This window comes from Pelodiscus sinensis, chromosome 10 (assembly GCF_049634645.1).
Source record: "Pelodiscus sinensis isolate JC-2024 chromosome 10, ASM4963464v1, whole genome shotgun sequence".
Taxonomy (NCBI): Eukaryota; Metazoa; Chordata; order Testudines; family Trionychidae; genus Pelodiscus; species Pelodiscus sinensis.
The window spans coordinates 709893-725420 of NC_134720.1; the positions used below are offsets into that span (position 1 = coordinate 709893).

Below are 15528 nucleotides of genomic sequence, written 5' to 3' on the forward strand. Positions count from 1 at the left end.
AAAATGTCAAGTTGCTTTTGGACAAGCCGTCAATATCGGCATTTTCAGACAATATTTTCACCAAGTCGATGTAACAAAATTAGCAAGTCTCAAGTCGCGTCTCTGCTGTCGGGCTAAGCCGAGGGAACTGGTGACACTTTATTGCCCTCCCCAACTAAGGGACTGGCAGCAGGGTTGGGGCCCCACCATCCTGCCTGCCACCCCCCAGGTATGTAGTACCCTGCCCAAACCCTTCCCCTGCCTTTGGCTGCAGCACTGGGGACTGGGAGAGAAATTGCCCCTGGGGGCTGGCAGGTGGAGTTGGGGGAGGGAAAAGGCCCCTGGGTGGTGAGGCGGGGGGGCGGGTCAGGGGAAAGGCCCCTGAGAGGTGGGGCTCAGGAGGGAGGGGAGGGGAAAGGCCCCTGGGTGGTGAGGCGGGGGGACGGGACAGGGGAAAGGCCCCTGGGAGGTGGGGCTCAGGAGGGAGGGGAGGGGAAAGGCCCCTGGGTGGTGAGGCAGGGGGTGTAGTAAAAACTAAGTGTGCGTCTTCCCCTCCATTGCTTAAGCTCAAAACAGCACGTAGCATTTAGCTGATTGCTCAGGCCTTAGAAGCTGCTAAACTTTCTGCCAGGGAACTGAGTAAACTTGCAGTGACCAATCACGTTGCGACACGCTGGCCAGAAGGAATGTAGAATCCATCAAAGTTTCATCTCGGGCGCTGCCCGGGGTCGACCCTGCTTTGAGCGCAGAGCTCCTTTGTCGACCTTGTTTGCAAACAATAAATGGAGTTGGACCCAGCTGGAAAGTGTGGCTCTCTTCTTGAGGCAAATTGGACTAGCCTCCAGAGGACGAAACTAGCAATTTATGCAACGGGGGGAAAAGGGGAAAGGCCCCTAGGAGGTGGGGCTCAGGAGGGAGGGGAAGGGAAAGGCCCCTGGGTGGTGAGGCGGGGGGGAACAGGGGAGAGGCCCCTGGGAGTTGGGGCTCAGGAGGGAGGGGAGGGGAAAGGCCCCTGGGAGGTGGGGCTCAGGAGGGAGGGGAGAGGCCCCTGGGAGGTGGGGCTGGGGGGGAACCAGGGGAAAGGCCCCTGGCGGCTGGGACCCACTGCCCTGAACCCATCCACATCCTAAGGTTTTCACCAGCTACAGTGGAAGCCGTGGAGCTGAGGGGCTGGGGCGCTGCAAAGCAGCTGCATCTGCATGGGCACCGGTCGCCATCACCTCAGCCTGGCGAAGATGTGCCCGTGTTGCCCCCACCTCACCAGCCCGGGGGGGTGGGGGGGGAGGGCTGTGCTGGGGAGTCTCCGCTGGCTGAAGTGTGTGATGTTCTGCCCGCCGGGGCAGTGTTTGGGGCAGGCCTTTGTGCTCTGCCTACGCCGGTGGGGGGGTGGGCCTGTAGGTCTGCTGGGCCTTCTCCGGGAACTGCCTTCTGTACAGGGACCTGCTGTACTGCAGCTCGGGCGTCACCATGCGCCGGCACAGCTGCCCCGTGGCCTGGTCCAGCCCTGGCTTCAGATTGTAGCCCAGGATGGTGGCCAGGCCGTACTGCAGCGGGGCCAGCGACTTGTCCCTCAGCTCGCGGGGGGGCACACTACCCCCCCCCTGCAGGCAGGCCTTGGCCAGCTGCGCCCGCCGTGCCCGCAGCGCCCTCACTTCCCGCTGCATGCGCTCCCGGCCCAGGCCGCCCTCCACCCGCTGCCAGAAGGTCCTGTTGACGTGGCTGTAGATGGCCCAGTCCAGGCTGTTCCAGCTCTTGATCTTCTCGGCCGTGCTCTCTGAGAGGGGGGACCTGGTGCCGCCCTCCCGGCTGTTGAGCGGGAAGGCCACGACGCTGTCCAGGTCCCAGCACAGCGCCTCCTTCAGCAGCACCATGGACTCGTCGAAGTACTCGGAGAGGAGGAGGAGGTCGAAGGCCTGCTCCAGGTGCCGCAGCATCTGCTGGGAGTGCTGGGCGGAGACGGCGCCGTTGTGGTTGAAGCCGAAGTCGAAGGCCATGAGGTTCTTGGCGTAGTGGCTGTCGGGCTCCAGGGGCCTGTAGAACCTCTCTGGCTGGCTGAGAAACTCCTCCAGGCTGCGGGCGCGGGCGAAGGGGGAGGTGTCCTTGTAGTAGCTGAAGGAGGACTCCATGAGGTGGACGGGGTTGCGCAGGATGGAGAAGTAGAAGGTGGAATTTGGCATCACCCGTTGCACCTGGGGGGGAGGGGGGGAGCGTGAGGGCTGACCAACGCACAAGCACTGGGCTAACACCTCACCTGAGCCCACGGGCAAGCGACAGGCGCAGGCACAGCCGCACGACCTACCCCCGCTGCTCAGAGCCTCGGGGCCAGCGCTCGCGCCTGGAGTCCTCTGCGCTGCCACAGAGCAGCTGCGCTGGGAGCCCTCGCCCCTGCTATTGGCCAAAGGGGGGTTCCTCCTGGGCAGGACACGCTCCCCAACAGCCCCCGCCAAGCCTAACCCATCCCCCACTCTGCCCTGGGCCTGCCGGGAGCGGGTCCCCCATCCCTGAGCCCGTCGTCCCCCAGACAGCACCTGCTGACACCAGCTCCCGGCCCGTGGGCAAGGCAGCCTCTCGACAGCTGCCCTCTTCTCCCGCTGTGCTCCGTGGCCCGGGGCGCCCCGTCCCTTACCTGGGCCCGCAGGAACCGCAGGTGGTGGCACATGATGTCGAAGTGGGGCGCGTGGCCAGGGGCGCCGAACCCCTCCACGAACTCGGCCCGGAAGTAGTGGGGGTAGCCCAGCTGGCTGGCGCCGCGGGCGGGCAGGGCGAAGGTGAGGTTGTGCGTCTCCCCGAAGCGGAACAGCAGGTTCATAACGGTTCACACCTGCGGCTGCTGAAGAGGAGGCAAGTCAGACCTTCGAACACTGGGGTGAGCGTCTCCCAGCCCAGATCCCCGCTGCTTAGTCCGGCGGAAGCCCCTGAGCTGGGAAACCCGCATGCATCTTACCTGCCCGTGTGGCAGCCGTTGCAGTGTCCTACGCGTGCAGGCAAGCTCCCGCCAGCCCTGCCCCGGCCCCAGCCTTCAGAGGCGCCCGCGGCCTCGCCCTAGAGCTTAGGGACGGTGCTGAGGGTGGCCGAGGGCTCGGCCGTGTCCCGGGGCGCTCTGTTAGCTCTGGAGGACTCACGTGATTTAGTCCAAGCCAGGCGGCTGCCCGCAGTGCAAACTAACTGGGTGGAAGGTACCGGCCTGTGTTGGGAAGGTCCCGCTGAGCTCAAACCGCCCCTCGTGGCCCGGGCATCTCTGAGCTCTGCAATAACCGTGTGTGGATGCAAGGTTGGAGGCGGGACTGGCCCGGGGCCCCCCTGGAGCTCGGGACAGGAGCCACTGCAGCCTGAGCTAACAGCCAGCGGACACCCAGCTACGGCTGTAGTGCCCACTCCGTCCGTCTGTCAGGCAGCGGTCTGTGTGCTCCACCCCCAGCAGGTGTGTGGGGCAGAGACCCATTCTCAAAGGGCGTGAACTAGCCGTTAATCGACTGGTCGATAGGCACGTCCGCCTGCCGCCTCTGGAACCTACTAGAGCCCCAGCAGGATGCTTGTGCATTTCACAACTAACTCGGCGTGCAACGGGGGCCCGCGGGATGTCCTGCTGACTCTGGGCACCATGCCCTTGGGAATGCACAAGAGCATTTCAAAGTGGGAGTGCCTGCACGGAGCCTGTGGTCAGCAGGGGACTGAGAGCCCCCCACTGATCCCGGGTTCCATGCGGCGCTGGGTCAGCTCAGGACTCCCCAGCTGACCCCGGGCTCCACGTGGCGCTGCCCCTTTGAGATGTCAACTCGGAGTTTCAAAGAGGCAGTGCTGCATGGAGCCCTTACTTGCACTGCTGCTTTGAAGTACCCCTCTTGCCCACCCCCTTTGCTGCCTCTGATAGCGACCAGTCGACGCGACTACCCGAGAAGCGTGTGCCGACTGGATAGTCGCCTAGTCCTTAACGTCCTTGTCCTCTCACGCAAGTTCTAGCCTCACAGGCCCAGAGCACAGGTCCCGGTGTTAGTGCCCCGTGCGCCCAGGTAATGAGCAGGGAATTGCTAGGGGGCTGAGGTCTGAAGACACCTGGCAGTTCCAGCAGCGGAGTGAGTTGCGAGAGCCGGACTCTGTGGCTACGCTGCCTTTGGGAAGTTCTAAGGTGCCAGCAGGTGGATCCGAAGGCAGATACTGATCACGGAGCTGGGTGAGGGTTGTGGAATTAATTTTCTTTTCTGTTTGGAAATTGCCTCCCCAAATCATGATTCTCCCCCCCCCCCCCCAATGTAGGTGAATTTCTTGGCCTGGAGCTTGTTTTCAAGTGGTTGGTTCTGATACTTGAGTCCAGCAGTTTCCAGTGGATGCACAACTCACATCGCCTGGTTCTGCTCCCTGGCTGAACAGAGGCCTCACAAAATCAAGCTTCTAGCACAGACACTAGGGATTCAAATGATCGATTTTCTGCAACATTTGGCAAAGGGCCACCCGTGTGCTGAGCATGCCTGAGTCGCTCTTGGACAGGGACTGCCGGGGGCGTAGGCTGGTAGGCAATCGGAACGAACTGGAAGACACATTTTGGTTTTGGTGCATGGGGCTGGCAGCCTTTGGCCAGCACCAGGTCTCAGTCCGACTCTTGTGAGTCCTACAGCGAAATCTCTTCCTCCCCATATGGAACTTACCGGGTTGGCTGCAGGTTCCCCACAATTTGAAGAGTAACACACAGGACGGTGAGGAGCATGAGGAAAATCCAGAGTCGTCTCAGCTGGCTCTTGTGCGTCGGTTTCAAATGTCTGAAGGGAAACGGGCGCCCGGGTTAATCTCGGCACTCACACGCGGCAGCGTCGTACGACACGCGGCCGGCCGCAGCCAGCGAGCAAGAGCCCAGCAGTGGGGAATAGGTTCCTTCGGGGCCTTTCCTTCCTACAGCAGGGTCCCTGTCGCCCAGAGTCAGCCGTGGCCACTGAGCCGTGCAGCTTGTGCAGGAGCGGGGCCAGCCAGCAGGAATGTGCAGCCACGGGGCATTGGTACATCACTGAACAGCGAGCGCTGCTAAGCGCTCCAGATCGTATTTGCCAGGCTCCTCCGCGTTCCCCTTGCCAGGCGATTGTGCTCTGGAAAGTGACGTCCTGGACTTGCCCTTGCGGGGGCGTGTTCCCTGGTGCACTCGGAGCCGAGCGGCTGACCTGGCTTCCCCTCTTTGCCACGCTTACCTGGGCCCAGAGCGCACACGGCCCAGGGAGCTCGCTGGGGCCCTGGGAACGGAGCCACAGAACTGCTTGCTGGGCTCAATCGTTTCCCCTCTTGCCGACCCAGCCATGACCCGCTGCCCGGGTGCCGGCACCGCCCCGTTTCCTCTGCAGACTCTGAGGTGGGCAGGCCTGAGACGCAACAAGCCCAGGCGGCCGAGGGCGAGGGCTCTCCTGCTTGAGCCTGGTCCCAGCCCAGCCTGGGGCCCGGATCTGGCAGGGCCGTGCTGTGGCAGGGGGCCAGGTACCCGAGGAGCCCTGACACCGGATTCTGTTACCTCCTTGCTTATCAATACTAGAAGGTTTACCCCATGGCTGGCCTCGGGCCCCCTCGGGTCGTTCTACAGTGTAACTCCCTCGGAGCGGACCCTCCCGTTCCATTGTCGGAGAAACAGTCGAATTCCAGGCACCGCCCGTCGCCCTGGGACAACCAAACCCCGACTTTGCCAGATGTGGTGGCCCTAGCTCCTACCGTTCGGGAGGAGTTCTTGAACGGACTGGCAGGTGGATGGACAGACAGACGCACGTTTCTAAAATCTATTGTAAGATCGTGGCTAACACAGAGTGGTCGTCCGCTCCCTTCTCGGGGTTATTTTATTTGCCCTGCAGCGCTTGTTAAACATCACCCCTCCCACACCTCGCCCTTCAGCACGGAGACGCTGGCTGCCCAGGTAAAATAGTCACTTTGTTCCATGACCAAACACTGCCGGAGCGGTAATGCATCACCCAAATGAACCGTGGGCTGAACAAATATTTATTGATACGCTGCTGCTCGTCTGTTCCTCAGCGTGGCCGCGGAGACTCATGCCCGTGCCTTGAAGATCTTGCCAAAGCTGCCCTGAAGCGTTTGCCTAGATGGCAGAGGCTGGGGTCGTGAGTGGCAGCACACAAACATGCTCCAGGGGATGAGACTTGGGCTAATTTCCTGGCCCAGGGTGCGTTGAAGAGCGTATAAAAGGCTTTCTCCAGAGCGCCAGGGACACCCAGTGCCAGGGCTATGTCCCAGACCAGCTTCGCTAATAGCCATTGCTGGACCCCTGTTGCACTTTTGGCCTTCACGGCATCCCCTGGCAGGGAGTTCCACAGGTTCCTTGTGCCTTCTGGCAGGAAGTAATTCCTTATATATTTTTTGAAACTTGCTGCCTATTAATTTCATTGAGTGAGCCTTGCTTTGTGTGTGATGAGAAGGGGTACAAAGTACGTCCTCAGTCCCCCTCTCAGGCTGGGCGGAGGAGGGAGCCGAGCTCCGGGGAAGAGCTGGGCACGGGACCATGGGGAGCAAGAGTTGGGGGGGCAGAGAAACTGGGTTGGGAGGGGAAAGAAGCAAAAGGGGGGTGGCAGAGGTAGGCAGGGCTGGCTGGGAGAGAGGAGGCAGGTGGACGGGGCTGCTGGGGACAACTGGGGGGGTTGGGGAAGGGAAAGGGGCTGTGAATGAATGGGGGGCTCTCTGGGGAGGGTTGTGGCTCACTCTGGGGGAGGAGAACCGGCCCATGGATCTATTGTCTAGGGCCGGGAAATCCTGTCCCCGGGCCTGGACTCCAGGGTCCTCAAGTGGTAACAGCAAGTGGGAGCCCTCGCTTAGTTCGGTAGCTGGGGCTGGTTTCCCACGTCCCCCCTTTGCTCTCCCCCCGCGGCCTGTCGCCCCCTCTCTGCGCCCCGCCCTGTCCCGTCCAACGTCCCCCCTTTGCTCTCCCCCCGCGGCCTGTCGCCCCCTCTCTGCGCCCCGCCCCATCCAACGTCCCCCCTGTGATCTCCCCCCGTGGCCTGTCGCCCCCTCTGTGCGCCCCGCCCCATCCAACGTCCCCCCTGTGATCTCCCCCCGCGGCCTGTCGCCCCCTCTGTGCGCCCCGCCCCGTCCAACGTCCCCCCCTTTGCTCTCCCCCCGCGGCCTGTCGCCCCCTCTGTGCGCCCCGCCCCATCCAACGTCCCCCCCTTTGATCTCCCCCCGCGGCCTGTCACCCCCTCTCTGCGCCCCGCCCTGTCCCGTCCAACGTCCCCCCTTTGATCTCCCCCCGCGGCCTGTCGCCCCCTCTGTGCGCCCCGTCCCGTCCAACGTCCCCCCTTTGCTCTCCCCCCGCGGCCTGTCGCCCCCTCTCTGCGCCCCGCCCCGTCCAACGTCCCCCCCTTTGCTCTCCCCCCGCGGCCTGTCGCCCCCTCTGTGCGCCCCGCCCCGTCCAACGTCCCCCCTTTGCTCTCCCCCCGCGGCCTGTCGCCCCCTCTCTGCGCCCCGCCCCGTCCAACGTCCCCCCCTTTGCTCTCCCCCCGCGGCCTGTCGCCCCCTCTGTGCGCCCCGCCCCGCCCAACGTCCCCCCTTTGCTCTCCCCCCGCGGCCTGTCGCCCCCTCTCTGCGCCCCGCCCCGTCCAACGTCCCCCCCTTTGCTCTCCCCCCGCGGCCTGTCGTCCCCTCTGTGCGCCCCGCCCCGTCCCGTCCAACGTCCCCCCTTTGATCTCCCCCCGCGGCCTGTCGTCCCCTCTGTGCGCCCCGCCCCGTCCCGTCCAACGTCCCCCCTTTGATCTCCCCCCGCGGCCTGTCGCCCCCTCTGTGCGCCCCGCCCCGTCCCGTCCAACGTCTCCCCTTTGCTCTCCCCCCGCGGCCTGTCACCCCCTCTGTGCGCCCCGCCCCGCCCAACGTCCCCCCCTTTGCTCTCCCCCGCGGCCTGTCGCCCCCTCTGTGCACCCCGCCCCGCCCAACGTCCCCCCCTTTGCTCTCCCCCCGCGGCCTGTCGTCCCCTCTGTGCGCCCCGCCCCGCCCAACGTCCCCCCCTTTGCTCTCCCCCCGCGGCCTGTCGCCCCCTCTGTGCGCCCCGCCCCGCCCAACGTCCCCCCCTTTGCTCTCCCCCCGCGGCCTGTCGTCCCCTCTGTGCGCCCCGCCCCGTCCAACGTCCCCCCTTTGCTCTCCCCCGCGGCCTGTCGCCCCCTCTGTGCACCCCGCTCCGTCCAACGTCCCCCCTTTGATCTCCCCCCGCGGCCTGTCGCCCCCTCTGTGCGCCCCGCCCCGTCCCGTCCAACGTCTCCCCTTTGCTCTCCCCCCGCGGCCTGTCACCCCCTCTGTGCGCCCCGTCCCGTCCAACGTCTCCCCTTTGCTCTCCCCCCGCGGCCTGTCACCCCCTCTGTGCGCCCCGCCCCGCCCAACGTCCCCCCCTTTGCTCTCCCCCGCGGCCTGTCGCCCCCTCTGTGCACCCCGCCCCGTCCAACGTCCCCCCTTTGATCTCCCCCCGCGGCCTGTCGCCCCCTCTGTGCGCCCCGCCCCGTCCAACGTCCCCCCTTTGCTCTCCCCCGCGGCCTGTCGCCCCCTCTGTGCACCCCGCCCCGTCCAACGTCCCCCCTTTGATCTCCCCCCGCGGCCTGTCGCCCCCTCTGTGCGCCCCGTCCTGTCCAACGTCCCCCCCTTTGATCTCCCCCCGCGGCCTGTCACCCCCTCTGTGCGCCCCGCCCCGTCCCGTCCCGTCCAACGTCCCCCCTTTGATCTCCCCCGCGGCCTGTTGTCCCCTCTGTGCGCCCCGCCCCGTCCAACGTCCCCCCTTTCCTCTCCCCCCGCGGCCTGTCGCCCCCTCTGTGCGCCCCGCCCCGCCCAACGTCCCCCCCTTTGCTCTCCCCCCGCGGCCTGTCACCCCCTCTGTGCGCCCCGCCCCATCCAACGTCCCCCCCTTTGCTCTCCCCCCGCGGCCTGTCGTCCCCTCTGTGCACCCCGCCCCGCCCCATCCAACGTCCCCCCTTTGCTCTCCCCCCGCGGCCTGTCACCCCCTCTGTGCGCCCCGCCCCGCCCCGTCCCGTCCAACGTCCCCCCTTTGCTCTCCCCCCGCGGCCTGTCACCCCCTCTGTGCGCCCCGCCCCGCCCCGTCCAACGTCCCCGCTTTGATCTCCCCCCACGGCCTGTCGCCCCCTCTGTGCGCCCCGCCCCGCCCCGCCCCATCCCGTCCAACGTCCCCCCTTTGATCTCCCCCCACGGCCTGTCGCCCCCTCTGTGCGCCCCGCCCCGCCCCGTCCAACGTCTCCCCTTTGATCTCCCCCCACGGCCTGTCGCCCCCTCTGTGCACCCCGCCCCGCCCCATCCAACATCCCCTCTTTGCTCTCCCCCCGCGGCCTGTCACCCCCTCTGTGCACCCCGCCCTGTCCCGTCCAACGTCCCCCCTTTGCTCTCCCCCCGCGGCCTGTCGTTCCCTCTGTGCGCCCCGCCCCGTCCCGTCCAACGTCCCCCCTTTGCTCTCCCCCCGCAGCCTGTCACCCCCTCTGTGCGCCCCGCCCCGTCCCGTCCCGTCCAACGTCCCCCCTTTGCTCTCCCCCCGCGGCCTGTCACCCCCTCTGTGCGCCCCGCCCCGCCCCATCCAACGTCCCCCCTTTGCTCTCCCCCCGCGGCCTGTCGTCCCCTCTGTGCGCCCCGCCCCGTCCCATCCAACGTCCCCCCTTTGCTCTCCCCCCGCGGCCTGTCACCCCCTCTGTGCGCCCCGCCCCGCCCCATCCAACGTCCCCCCTTTGCTCTCCCCCCGCGGCCTGTCACCCCCTCTGTGCGCCCCGCCCCATCCAACATCCCCCCTGTGATCTCCCCCGCAGCCTGTCGCCCCCGCTCTGCGCCCCGCCCCGTCCCGTCCAACGTCCCCCCTTGGATCTCCCCCCGCGGTCTGTCGCCCCCTCTGTGCACCCCGCCCCGTCCCGTCCAACGTCCCCGCTTTGCTCTCCCCCCGCGGCATGTCGCCCCCTCTGTGCGCCCCGCCCCGTCCAACGTCCCCCCCTTTGCTCTCCCCCGCGGCCTGTCGCCCCCTCTGTGCACCCCGCCCCGTCCAACGTCCCCCCTTTGATCTCCCCCCGCGGCCTGTCGCCCCCTCTGTGCGCCCCGCCCCGTCCAACGTCCCCCCTTTGCTCTCCCCCGCGGCCTGTCGCCCCCTCTGTGCACCCCGCCCCGTCCAACGTCCCCCCTTTGATCTCCCCCCGCGGCCTGTCGCCCCCTCTGTGCGCCCCATCCCGTCCAACGTCCCCCCCTTTGATCTCCCCCCGCGGCCTGTCACCCCCTCTGTGCGCCCCGCCCCGTCCCGTCCCGTCCAACGTCCCCCCTTTGATCTCCCCCGCGGCCTGTTGTCCCCTCTGTGCGCCCCGCCCCGTCCAACGTCCCCCCTTTCCTCTCCCCCCGCGGCCTGTCGCCCCCTCTGTGCGCCCCGCCCCGCCCAACGTCCCCCCCTTTGCTCTCCCCCCGCGGCCTGTCACCCCCTCTGTGCGCCCCGCCCCATCCAACGTCCCCCCCTTTGCTCTCCCCCCGCGGCCTGTCGTCCCCTCTGTGCACCCCGCCCCGCCCCATCCAACGTCCCCCCTTTGCTCTCCCCCCGCGGCCTGTCACCCCCTCTGTGCGCCCCGCCCCGCCCCGTCCCGTCCAACGTCCCCCCTTTGCTCTCCCCCCGCGGCCTGTCACCCCCTCTGTGCGCCCCGCCCCGCCCCGTCCAACGTCCCCGCTTTGATCTCCCCCCACGGCCTGTCGCCCCCTCTGTGCGCCCCGCCCCGCCCCGCCCCATCCCGTCCAACGTCCCCCCTTTGATCTCCCCCCACGGCCTGTCGCCCCCTCTGTGCGCCCCGCCCCGCCCCGTCCAACGTCTCCCCTTTGATCTCCCCCCACGGCCTGTCGCCCCCTCTGTGCACCCCGCCCCGCCCCATCCAACATCCCCCCTTTGCTCTCCCCCCGCGGCCTGTCACCCCCTCTGTGCACCCCGCCCTGTCCCGTCCAACGTCCCCCCTTTGCTCTCCCCCCGCGGCCTGTCGTTCCCTCTGTGCGCCCCGCCCCGTCCCGTCCAACGTCCCCCCTTTGCTCTCCCCCCGCAGCCTGTCACCCCCTCTGTGCGCCCCGCCCCGTCCCGTCCCGTCCAACGTCCCCCCTTTGCTCTCCCCCCGCGGCCTGTCACCCCCTCTGTGCGCCCCGCCCCGCCCCATCCAACGTCCCCCCTTTGCTCTCCCCCCACGGCCTGTCGTCCCCTCTGTGCGCCCCGCCCCGTCCCATCCAACGTCCCCCCTTTGCTCTCCCCCCGCGGCCTGTCACCCCCTCTGTGCGCCCCGCCCCGCCCCATCCAACGTCCCCCCTTTGCTCTCCCCCCGCGGCCTGTCACCCCCTCTGTGCGCCCCGCCCCATCCAACATCCCCCCTGTGATCTCCCCCGCAGCCTGTCGCCCCCGCTCTGCGCCCCGCCCCGTCCCGTCCAACGTCCCCCCTTGGATCTCCCCCCGCGGTCTGTCGCCCCCTCTGTGCACCCCGCCCCGTCCCGTCCAACGTCCCCGCTTTGCTCTCCCCCCGCGGCATGTCGCCCCCTCTGTGCGCCCCGCCCCGTCCAACGTCCCCCCTTTGCTCTCCCCACGCGGCCTGTCACCCCCTCTGTGCGCCCCGCCCCATCCAACATCCCCCCTGTGATCTCCCCCGCGGCCTGTCGCCCCCTCTCTGCGCCCCGCCCCGTCCCGTCCAACGTCCCCCCTTGGATCTCCCCCCGCGGTCTGTCGCCCCCTCTGTGCACCCCGCCCCGTCCCGTCCAACGTCCCCGCTTTGCTCTCCCCCCGCGGCCTGTCACCCCCTCTGTGCGCCCCGCCCCGTCCCGTCCAACGTCCCCCCTTTGCTCTCCCCCCGCGGCCTGTCGCCCCCTCTGTGCGCCCCGCCCCGTCCAACGTCCCCCTTTGATCTCCCCCCACGGCCTGTCGCCGCCTCTGTGCGCCCCGCACCGCCCCGTCCAACGTCCTCCCTTTGATCTCCCCCCACGGCCTGTCACCCCCTCTGTGCACCCCGCCCTGTCCCGTCCAACGTCCCCCCTTTGATCTCCCCCCGCGGCCTGTCACCCCCTCTGTGCGCCCCGCCCCGCCCCGTCCAACATCCCCCCTTTGCTCTCCCCCCGCGGCCTGTCGTCCCCTCTGTGCGCCCCGCCCCGTCCAACGTCCCCCCTTTGCTCTCCCCCCGCGGCCTGTTGCCCCCTCTGTGCACCCCGCCCCGTCCCGTCCAACGTCCCCCCTTTGCTCTCCCCCCGCGGCCTGTCGTCCCCTCTGTGCGCCCCGCCCCGCCCCATCCAACATCCCCCCTGTGATCTCCCCCGCGGCCTGTCGCCCCCGCTCTGCGCCCCGCCCCGCCCCATCCAACATCCCCCCTGTGATCTCCCCCGCGGCCTGTCGCCCCCGCTCTGCGCCCCGCCCCGCCCCATCCAACATCCCCCCTGTGATCTCCCCCGCGGCCTGTCGCCCCCGCTCTGCGCCCCGCCCCATCCAATATCCCCCCTGTGATCTCCCCCCGCGGCATGTCGCCCCCTCTGTGCGCCCCGCCCCGTCCAACGTCCCCCCTTTGCTCTCCCCCCGCGGCCTGTCACCCCCTCTGTGCGCCCCGCCCCATCCAACATCCCCCCTGTGATCTCCCCCGCGGCCTGTCGCCCCCTCTCTGCGCCCCGCCCCATCCAACGTCCCCCATTGGATCTCCCCCCGCGGTCTGTCGCCCCCTCTGTGCACCCCGCCCCGTCCCGTCCAACGTCCCCCCTTTGCTCTCCCCCCGCGGCCTGTCGCCCCCTCTGTGCGCCCCGTCCCGTCCAACGTCCCCCCTTTGCTCTCCCCCCGCGGCCTGTCGCCCCCTCTGTGCGCCCCGTCCCGTCCAACGTCCCCCCTTTGATCTCCCCCCGCGGCCTGTCGCCCCTTCTCTGCGCCCCGCCCCGTCCAACGTCCCCCCTTGGATCTCCCCCCGCAGCCCATCGCCCCCTCTCTGCGCCCCGCCCCGTCCAACGTCCCCCCTTTGATCTCCCCCCGCGGTCTGTCGCCCCCCTCTGTGCGCCCCGCTCTGTCCAACGTCCCCCCTTTGATCTCCCCCCGCGGCCTGTCGCCCCCTCTCTGCGCCCCGCCCCGTCCAACGTCCCCCTTTGATCTCCCCCCGCAGCCCGTCACCCCGTCTGTGCGCCCCGACCCGTCCAACATCCCCCTTTGCTCTCCCCCCGCAGTCTGTCGCCCCCTCTGTGCGCCCCGTCCCGTCCAACATCCCCCCTTTGATCTCCCCCCGCGGCCTGTCGCCCCCCTCTGTGCGCCCCGCCCCGTCCAACGTCCCCCCTTTGATCTCCCCCGCGGCCTGTCGCCCCCTCTGTGCGCTCCGCCCCATCCAACATCCCCCCTTTGATCTCCCCCCGCGGCCTGTCGCCCCCCTCTGTGCGCCCCGCCCCGTCCAACGTCCCCCCTTTGATCTCCCCCGCGGCCTGTCGCCCCCCTCTCTGCGCCCCGCCCCGTCCAACGTCCCCCCTTTGATCTCCCCCCGCGGCCTGTCGCCCCCTCTGTGCGCTCCGCCCCATCCAACATCCCCCCTTTGATCTCCCCCCGCGGCCTGTCGCCCCTGGCTCTGCGCCCTCTTTGCGGGTGGTTCGCACTCGGCGAGCTGGGGCGGTTCATCGCGTCCGTGCGCCTGGCAGCCTTGCCGTGCCGTGGGCGGGGAACCCCGATGTTTCTGCTGCTGAGTTCCAGCCCCGCCCTGGCGGCAAAGGGGCCAGGTGGCCGTGGTACCCGGGCGCGTTGTAAGGGCCCCAAATCAGCCACTTACTTGCTCAGGGGCCGCTGGGGCTGGAGCATGGTGAGCTGGGGCGCTGGCACCGGCCCGGGCTGCTCCGACATGATCTCCTGGTGTCTGAGCTGGGACCGGCACAGCAAATATGCTTTGCCGTTTCCTCACCTGCTCCCGGCCCCGCCCAGCGGTGCTCTGTGGACACGGAGCCCACTTTCCAGAGCCTGGGACCTGCTGGGCGTGGTGCGCTGGCCCGTCTGCTGCGCTGAGACCATGGACAGAGCGAGCGTCTGCTCCGCAGCCTGAGCCAGGAGCCTGCCGGCGTGACTCTTGCACGCTCCCCGCCTGGCTCTGTGCTCACCAGCTGTTTACTTTCTGTGCAGGTAGCTCTTGGAGCCCCGGCACTGGGTGGGGGATGGCAGAGGGGCCGTGCTGTGCCGATTCCCAGGGCTCTCAGCAGGGTCTGCGCTCTGGCAGGGCTGTGCAAGTGGGCACCGGCTTTGTCTGGTGCAGCTCGGTGGCAGAGCTCTGTTTCCCAGGGAGGGATCCTGCCCCTTCTCGTCCTGCTCTAAGGCGGCTGTCTGGGCCGGTTCCTCCTCCAGCTGCGTCCTGCCCGCTGGCCGGTCAGCACCAGTGGCCTCCCCAGGAATTGAAATTGGGGAGGTGTTCGAATTTACGGGGTGTCGGCTGATGAGGGGTGAGACCTGAGGGGGAAGGTGGGCTGTACGGCACCATAGTTCACTAAACCGGGGGGTGTTGGGGAAATTCGGGGAGGGTACAGCCCCATGGGGGGATGCAGGGAAATCCCTGGTCTCCACTGCAGCCGGCGTGGTGGCTAGTGGCTAGGCCTTAGAGGCAGCGAGGGTCCTCATCGACTCTCCTCCTCCCACCCCGACACCCTCCAGGAGGCAGAATTGGCACCAGCCCCCTTCCAGGGCACCTGAAGGTCTGGTGCAGGACATTGGAGGCCACTGCCCACCCCTACCGACCCCGGCGACGCTGTTCACGGCACCTGCCACCGGGACGTCCTTAGTCTCTCTGCCGCCCCAGGACACGGCACCAGACTTGGCGCAGCCCTGCTGTTTGGCACTGCTACCGGCCCAGGGGATCCCGGCTCCTACCTCGCCCACGCTGCCCTGCCTCCATCTCGGCACCGCGGAAGCCAGAATCCATGGCCGGGCAGGCGATGGCTTTGTCAGCACCCACGTCAGCTTCCCCTTGGTCCGCCTTGGAGTATTCATCCGACTCTGAGGCAAAATCCACCTGGTCCTCAAGGGGTTCCCAATCCCGTTCTTGGCCCCGTTCCTGGCACTGCAGCCCTCCTCACCTATACCAGCAATAGTGGCACAGCCTGTACCGGTGCCAATGGTGCAGCCAACATGACCTCCACAACCTCCGGGCCAGTGGCCGTTCTGGACTCCCTGGGCGTACCCCTGAAGCCAGGGTGTAGATCTGCCCAGGCCAGATTCCGTCTCCTCAGGCCCATGAGCAACTTCTTCAGCGACATCTCTGGCCAGTCGCTGATGAGGGGTGAGCGACATCTCTGGGCCAGTCGCAACCTCCTGGTCAGTCATCTCCAGGCTCCAGAGGCGCGTGGCTCCGGTGAGCCAACCTCCCCCTTCCTCATCCCTGGGTTCCTCGCGCTTGGATGCCCCTATGGGAGAGGTCCAGAAGGGGCCTTAGGTGATTCCGCCCCACCCATGCCCTCCATGGACGCTAGGGCCCACCAGGACCTTCTCCGCAGCCTGGCCCGAAGTGTGGGAGTTCAGGCGGAGAAGGTGTGCGAAGACTCGGACCCTACGGTAAACGTCCTACACTCCAATGCTCTCTCCAGCGTGACTCTTCCGGTTCATAAAAC

General features: G+C 68.0%; 1 protein-coding gene across 1 annotated transcript; it reads right to left on the reverse strand.

The window, feature by feature from the left end:
• Positions 1-1349: 1349 nt before the first annotated feature.
• LOC102454147 (galactose-3-O-sulfotransferase 2-like) lies at positions 1350-15211 on the reverse strand. The gene is made up of 4 exons (XM_075938362.1): positions 15028-15211; positions 14792-14917; positions 2606-2790; positions 1350-2168 (listed from the first exon to the last, which is right to left on the reverse strand). The coding sequence occupies exons 1-4, from the start codon at positions 15209-15211 to the stop codon at positions 1350-1352; spliced, it is 1314 nt and encodes a 437-aa protein (XP_075794477.1).
• Between the last annotated feature and the right edge of the window lie 317 nt (positions 15212-15528).

Excerpts from the sequence above, each read along its gene's own strand:
- LOC102454147 (XM_075938362.1), bottom strand. The coding sequence starts at position 15,211 with ATGTCGCTCACCCCTCATCAGCGACTGGCCAGAGATGTCGCTGAAGAA. Across the intron at positions 2,791-14,791 it reads GGCAGGGCAGCGTGGGCGAG|TTATGAACCTGCTGTTCCGC; the intron begins GTAGGAGCCGGG and ends AGGTGTGAACCG. Across the intron at positions 2,169-2,605 it reads TGCGGTTCCTGCGGGCCCAG|GTGCAACGGGTGATGCCAAA; the intron begins GTAAGGGACGGG and ends CCTCCCCCCCAG.